General features: G+C 39.0%; 2 protein-coding genes across 2 annotated transcripts in view; one reads left to right on the top strand and one right to left on the bottom strand.

The window, feature by feature from the left end:
- Window positions 1-3,194: 3,194 nt before the first annotated feature.
- Window positions 3,195-4,364, top strand: slc2a13 (solute carrier family 2 (facilitated glucose transporter), member 13). The gene is made up of 2 exons (XM_015402339.1): window positions 3,195-3,245; window positions 3,803-4,364. The coding sequence occupies exon 2, from the start codon at window positions 3,831-3,833 to the stop codon at window positions 4,362-4,364; it is 534 nt and encodes a 177-aa protein (XP_015257825.1). The 5' UTR covers window positions 3,195-3,245; window positions 3,803-3,830.
- A 964-nt stretch (window positions 4,365-5,328) lies between these two features.
- The window catches only part of LOC107102887, a 6,563-nt gene continuing 4,004 nt past the window's right edge, over window positions 5,329-7,887 (bottom strand). The window contains exons 2-3 of the mRNA XM_015402340.1: window positions 5,920-7,782; window positions 5,329-5,424 (exon numbers count right to left, since the gene is read on the bottom strand). Coding sequence (XP_015257826.1) covers window positions 5,329-5,424; window positions 5,920-7,389 — 1,566 coding nt within the window. The 5' untranslated portion in view covers window positions 7,390-7,782. The remainder of the gene's footprint in view (window positions 5,425-5,919; window positions 7,783-7,887) is intronic.

Below are 7,887 nucleotides of genomic sequence, written 5' to 3' on the forward strand. Positions count from 1 at the left end.
GTTAAATAATAATAAAATGAATTAATTATAATAATAATAATAATAAAAATAATATTTCTCATTTATAATAATTAAATGATAATTATGTAAAATCTGCATACAAAACAAAATAAAACCCAATCAAAAATAATCTGCCCAATCATTACAATTCTCCGATATAATATGAAAATATACTAAATAAATAAATTTGACATCCAAATAACATTTTGAATTACTCACATACCTGTTTAGAACAAGAACATATTCAGCACAGCAACTCTGGGCTCCAGTTTCCCACATGCACCTCTCCTCAGCGCAGCTTGGCGCGAACTCAAAATGCATTAAAACAAACCAAAATTCTCACAGAGGTTAAATAATAATAAAATGAATTAATTATAATAATAATAATAATAAAAATAATATTTCTCATTTATAATAATTAAATGATAATTATGTAAAATCTGCATACAAAACAAAATAAAACCCAAACAAAAATAATCTGCCCAATCATTACAATTCTCCGATATAATATGAAAACATACTAAATAAATAAATTTGACATCCAAATAACATTTTGAATTACTCACATACCTGTTTAGAACAAGAACATATTCAGCACAGCAACTCTGGGCTCCAGTTTCCCACATGCACCTTAACAAACCAAAATAACAGAAATAACCAGGTTGCCACAGTAACCTCAACAAAAGTTACTACTGTGGGAATGTAACTGCCAGTACTGTGCTGCACAAAACAGCTAATCAACAATATATTTACGAATTATGAGCTAAGNTCCTCCAAAATAAAATATCATACAGAACCCAAGAAAAACAAAGAAAAATGAGTTTGAAACATAAATAATTTTAAATAAAAGCAGTATAAAACAGAAATAACAATAAACATTTATATTAATCAAAAAAAGGTGTTTTGAGAAGGTTCATCAAATAAAATAATCTAATTAACTCAGTTACAGATACAGTGTGGTTAATTATGCACATCAATATCCAAACATTAAAGATGATAGATCCAGAATTTCTGCTCTTTTAAAAACTAATTTTTTAATTATTTGGGGTAAAGATAGAATTATGTGCCTCTGCAAGTCATCTAGGAGTCTTCAGTGAAATCAGAGATGAATAACTACTTTAATAATAACTTAAACATTCATTAAATGTGGATATTAGTAGATTTACATATCATTTTTTTGCAGAATGATTATTGATAAAAGTAGGTAATGAAATATGTTTGCCCCAGAACTCAAACCTAAAATAATTTTGTCCACTATACCTTTTATTTACACAGCATAGATGTTTAAATATATCCACCTATTTGTTAGCAAAGGCTGCAGGAAAACATAGTTTGTCTTTATTTAGAAAATACGGATGTTGTACTTGTTCCTGTTGGAACAGTGTAGATTGAACCTGAGGTTCTGCCTTTCAGCCACCCCTCAATGTACATTGGTTATTGACTGGCCACCCCTACTAGGATTTTCTGGCTACACCTCTGAACCAGTTCTATAGGGGTTACGGGCACCTGTTGGCCCCTATCTAGAACCACCCATGGGTTAAAATCAAATGAGTTGAAAAATAATAATAGTTTAAAACAAAAATCAATACCTATACATAAGAGTCAAAATATTAAAGCATACAAAAATATTTATAAAAAAAATATTGTAATGAAAATGGGGTAGTTATAAACTTTTATGTATCATAGTACAATTTAATTGCAGTTAATGTTTATGTATTTGCTGAATTCCTGGTACATGTATACACTAATTATATGTTAAGTTTGTCTTCCATACTTTCCAGATGTTTTGACCATTTCAAAATAAAAAAACAATTTTAGGCAATGAAATTACCACAGATTTATTGAGAAGGAAATAAGTAACAAGATTTTATAAATTAATCAAATTTAAAAGTAAAGATATTCCTAGTACTTCGAGATTTATTCCGATATAACCACACAAAAAACGTTTTTCCCCCAAAAATATATAGATTTAAAGAAAGAATGAACGCAAAGACAACCCAGTTACGGGTCGTAACATGTCAGTCGGTCTGTCTGTGAAACTTTTAATTGTAAAATAGTTGATTGCTTTGTGATACTCCAGACAAACAGGTTGGGGAGGCAGAACCCGGACGGGTTTGTTCCTCCTTTTCCTTTAATGTCATATGATCCCACACAGGCTACATGCTCACATTGGAGGTAATGGTGTGTAGAAAAACATTTTAAGACGGTTTTAAGGAAGTAAGTGGATTTAAATTGCAACATTTAATTAGAACATGAATTCTAGGCAGCAAAAGAAGATCTGAAGCAAAAAGAAAATCAAGAAAGCAACTGATTGGAGGTAGGATGAGGACTTGTTTGTGCAGCGAATCAGGATCTGTTAAATTCAACTACTGATGTATTAGAATTATAACCTTAAAACAGAAGAATAGAATCACAGAATTGTGATCATAATAATTTAAATCATTCTAGGGTATTTTTGCATTTCATACACTTTTTGGAAAATAACCGCGGGGGGTAACCTGGCCGACTGTAGCCTACGTTTGCGGATGTTGACATAGTGTCACAATATGGTGTTTTTTAGTCTAAATAAGAAGTTTTTAAAGTTAAACGTGGTTTTTGTGTTGAGTCAGGAAGCGACTGTAAGAGAACCGGGGCTCCCTCCACTTCGCTTTGATTTGTGTTTGAAGTCAGGCAGGGTGGTTAAAAAAAAAAGGACGAGGAACGAGAGTCCGGGACCCTACGTCAATATAGACGCCATATTGTGAGTGGCATACACACAGCGTTTAAACTTATAGTGGTTTATTTGCAAGGATTTTAATAACAATTATATTGATAGATAATATAATCAAGCTATTTAACACGCTATTTTAACATTTAGCTTTGACTTATAAACGGATTTAAGACGATTTCAGATTTTGAATTATAAATTCTTCCCATCAAATCGACTTTTTTTTTTTAACTAACATTTTTACTCCTAAATATTTTCCCTTCACGCCTTAATTTGAAGTGCCTGTCGCTCTGCATCTGAACAAGTACTAGTTTATATTCTGATATTAAACGGCCCTAAAAAAAATTAAATATATAATATGAAACGTATTTCATTACAGTTAAGAATTTCTTAACCCATAGAAATTGAAATGTAGACCACTGTTTTAGAAATAGTGTAAGTTTGGGTATGCTTTTATGATAATTTCGGTAATTTTTTCCAGCGGAGTCAGGCTGCTTACGTCACGTAAACATGGCGGCTCCCATGGACCCATCAGAGGGTAAACAAACCAATGTGTTCCGATAGTTTTATTGCTGAATTCCTCTTTGTTGTTTTCTATAGAGGTGACTGGTGGCCCCTGCGGTGACAGAATATTGAGCTAAAACAGCAATCAGGTTAAATCGCGGGACCACAGACTATAAGTCTGTTAACCAGGTAGCAGCTTTCTCATCCTGACAGACTATAGACATAAAAAAATGGATTATAGCAACTGTTGCATTAATGTTATCTTTATTCGCTTAAACAGTGTACGTCAAAGCAATACTGTCTTTAACTAATGATTTACTCCATTGTCTGTTATTTCCACTTCCTTATATGTCACCTGGCCACTTTAAATATTGTTAAAATCTGTGACCTATCATATATGGTGACCTAAGGGGAAGTACATGTGTTTCACCACAGACTTCATTAGGTTAGATGTTAGTTGTGGTAATGGTTGAGATATTAGGATCGCGTGTGACTCCTGAGCATTTTGTAGATAACAGAAAGGTGAGGAGACTACACAATATAAGAAGGGTCACAAATGTATTTGTAACACCGGCTTTCTCCCATGTTCAGCAACCTCAATGACTCCACCCTGAAGCAGATGAGTAACCGCACAGGCAGCAGGAGGCAGAAAGCTTCGGAGGATGGAGAGCGGAGTCTCATTGGACCTCCCTCCGGGGAGAACCTCCAGGGCCGAGACGCCTCTACTCCGTACTTCGTCTATTTGTTGGCGTTTTTCTCCGCCCTGGGAGGATTCCTCTTCGGGTATGACACGGGCGTGGTCTCTGGAGCGATGCTCCTCCTCAAGAAGGAGATGCACCTGAGCGCCCTGTGGCAGGAGCTGCTGGTGTCCAGCACGGTGGGGGCCGCGGCGCTCTCTGCCCTCAGCGGGGGCTTCCTGAACGGGTGGCTGGGACGCAGGATTTGCATCCTCATCGCCAGCTTCATCTTCAGCGGCGGCGGAATTATTCTGAGCGTGGCCCAGAACAAAGAGGTCCTCCTTGTTGGCAGGATCACAGTGGGCTTAGGCATTGGTAAGTTGCTCATCTTGAGCCCAGTGATGCGCTTTGACAAAATCACCTTGATTAGGCATCCCCAATACGGTCCTTGTGGGTCGCTGTCCTGCAGGTTTTAGAGGTTTCTTTGCTTTAGCACAGCTGATTCTGATGATTGCAGTTCAGCAAAAGCCTGTTAATCAACTATTAATGTAAATCAGCTGTGCTGAAGCAGGGAAACCTATAAAACCTGCAGGACAGCGGCCCTCGACGGTGTCAGGGGTGCCTGACCTTGATGATTAACTGGGAGTTATTCCTCATGTGTTTTAAACCAACTGGTGCATAATTATGAAGTGGGAGAAAAAAAAATTATGTTTTAAGCTGTTTGAATCTGAATCATATGGGATGCATATGTATTCAACCCACTATCAATACTTTGTGGGTTCACTCTCTGCTGCAGTTACAGTTGGAAGTTGCTCTCTACCAGGTTTGCACACTTATATTTATGTCAGTTATTTCCTTACAAAGTAGCTTAACCTCAGTCACACTGAATGCTGAGGGTATGTAGGCTGCCATTTTCAAATTTTTCTCTATCTTCTCAATAAATGTAGCCTCAAACTTTGACTTCTAAAAAATGTAAATTTTTGTTCTAAAACATTGCATTAAAGGTCTTGTGATTTTTTTTTCAGGGTTCAACTCATTTAACCACGTGTATCTTGCAAAAGAACCTCCACATCGATCTCTAACATATCTCATCTATGATTAAAGTATATTTTTAGGTCCATGTATGCTGTTGAAGATTCTCAGTTATCCAGGTCATAGTTATTCCAAAAAAGTGAAAAAACAATCTGCTGGACTTTGTTTCCAAGAGCTCCACGTATCTTCTCTCCAAACCTCATCAGCTTTTCTGTTCCTGCTAAAAGACATCCCCATACCATGATGGTGCCGCTCTGTTCACACTGGTTCGGTGTCCCTCTTATGGCCCCTGTACTGTAGGTCAACTTTAACAAGGGCCTTCGTCCCTGACATTTATTGTGGCAAAGCAGAATAGTTAACGTCTCGTCGCTCTCTCAAAAACAGAGCTCCCTAATCTCCGCAGCTCCTCTAGAGTTCCCACGGGCTTTTCGTCTGCTTCAGAGAATAATGCTCTTCTTGATTTAGTCGGCCCCCAGGTCTCGGAGCTGCGCCGTACTCCTGTTTCTTTCCAGATGAGGAATTATAAAGTTTCTCTACATTTTTTGATGGTGGAATACTATTTTAAAACCAGGTCTGCTTTAAAAAGCTGCTCAATATATTATCTGTGAGCTGTGTTCTATGGAGTGAATTTAGTTCCATTATCTTGGCAAGGAAAGACATTTTTTTGGTAAATGGACATTTCATTTTATCCATTTTTAAAAAAGATTTCAAATTTTCAAAATTCTTCTTTTTTCTTCAAATTTCTTTTTTTTAATGAAGTTTTATGAATGGCATTTTTTTTCTAATTGCATTTTACAGATCACAAACTCATTAGTTCTAGGAAGAGCTTTCCTCCAGAGCGAGGAGCGAAGCCGCATTTTACACTGCATGAAAAGTGAGATTTTCGTCCCCGTAAACCCCCGTAAACTCCCGCAGATCTGCCTGATTTTCAGCAGTTCCAAACAATTTGCAACCCGTGCTTGTCCGCGTTTGTCGTGCCACAAATTGTCGGAAACGGACNAGCCTCCTCAGAGCTTCTGCCTCATCGGGAGCATAAACAAGCAAATCGTCCAAATAACAAAGCAGGGTCAAAAAGTTCTGATCCCCAAAGATGTTCATCATGAGGCGCATGAAGTTGGCAGGACTATTACAGAGGCCCTGAGGCAGCCTGTTAAACTCATACAACCCCATGGGTGTGGTGAAGGCTGTTAGTTTTTTATCATCTTCAGCCATGGCTATGTTATAAAAACCAGAAGTGAGGTCCATGGCACAGAATATGGCACTGCCACCCAAAGCCGTCAAACAGTCTGACTGGTGTGGCAACGGGTGAGCGTCCTTAACTGTACGAGCATTTAGCCAACGATAGTCCACACAGATCCTAAGATCTCCATTCCTCTTCCAGACCAGCACGACAGGAGACGCCCACTCACTGTTAGATTTGCGAATGATTTCCCGTTCTTCCATCTCTGTGAGAACTTGTCGCAGCTTGTGGTACTGCCCTGGTGGAACACGTCGATATGGAAGCCTAAATGGTCGATTATCTGAGAGGCGGATGCGGTGGACAAAATCTTTGGCCAGCCCACAATCAAGTTTGCTTCTTGAAAAAATGCCTTCATATTTCTGGACCAACTGCAACAGTTTTGACTTCCAGTAATCACCCACCTCACAAGAGTCAATGTCCAGATCTTCTAACCCCAAGTTACTCAGAGTGTCACGGAAGCTGGTGCAGAGAGAATCTGAGCTGATTGTTTTGTCATCTTTCACTGTCTGATTGTTGGTACTGAATTTTTTATCTAGCACCTGCTCAGGGATCACATCCATATCTTCAAAGGCTATACAGGTGGACACCTCCGCTACTTTGGTATGGCGTTTTAATATGATGGCCTTATCAGAGGTGTTTAGAATGCGCACTGGGACCCACCTATCACCATTCATGGAGGACACTGATCTACAGACAATAATGTCTTTTTTATGCATCTGTGTTTTGGGTGATGGTTCAACTAGAATGGCACTGCCCTCGGAGAGAGGCGAGTTTTTAGGGAGTCTGCTCCAAATCAAATGTTCTTGCTTTGGGAGAAGAGTGACTGCCTGCACCAGTTCAGCTGTCCCAATAAAATCTGGGATCACATCACCTCTCCATCTTTCAGTGCCAGACAGCATACTAAGAAACTTTATGACTTCTGGTGTTTGGGCAGACTCTGGTTTACTCATAACTTGCCAAAAGTGAGGAGAATGTTTGAACTGGTTTAGGAGGTGTTTGATGACATTTGTGCCCAAAATCAGCTGATCTTTCTGCCCAGGCACCACTAAAGCTGGAACAATAAATGAACATCCATATACTTCCACTTTTAAATCATGGATGCATTTGGGCTTTACTTGAACTCCTCCACAGCCTACAAGAATAATGTCATTACGATCACAATCAGGCTGGGATGTAAGCCCTGCATTCTCAAGAAGTTGCTCAGCTTCTACGCTGATAGTGCAGGCCATGGAGCCAGTGTCTAAAAGAGCTTGCAATGACACTTTATCCCCAACCTGTGCATCAGTGTAAAAGAGGCTGTCAGCCTTTTCTAGTCTGGATATGTTTTGAAACAACACATGGGTGTTGGCTGGAGCAGATTTCAAACTTTCTGTATACACAACCTTTATGTCTTCTGTTGGGGTGAGGGACTCATCATACTCACTCACACAGTGCCCTCTCAGGTGTGAGTGGTTTAGTTTCCCTGGTCAATAGAGCCTCCAACTCGCTGAGTGTTAGGGAATTTTGGACAGCTTCTTCGCTGATGTCCAATCTCGAGACAGGCCAGGCATCTTCTCTCTCTCATGCAGTGTGTCCGTGTAGAGTGGTTACTGTTGCCACATACTTGACATGGAGTCGGTCGACTGGAAGGGAAGAACTGAGGCTGAGTATCACCAACAGGCTGGGCAGTGCGTTCTAATACTCTTTCAAGCATAGTTAACATCCGTTCAAGAGCACCTGACTCTGCG

The sequence above is a fragment of the Cyprinodon variegatus genome, unplaced genomic scaffold (assembly GCF_000732505.1).
Source record: "Cyprinodon variegatus isolate N-32 unplaced genomic scaffold, C_variegatus-1.0 Scaffold1337, whole genome shotgun sequence".
NCBI classification, from domain to species: Eukaryota; Metazoa; Chordata; class Actinopteri; order Cyprinodontiformes; family Cyprinodontidae; genus Cyprinodon; species Cyprinodon variegatus.

Bases quoted from the DNA above. Each gene is read 5' to 3' on its own strand.
- slc2a13 (XM_015402339.1), top strand. From the start codon at position 3,831: ATGAGTAACCGCACAGGCAGCAGGAGGCAGAAAGCTTCGGAGGATGGA.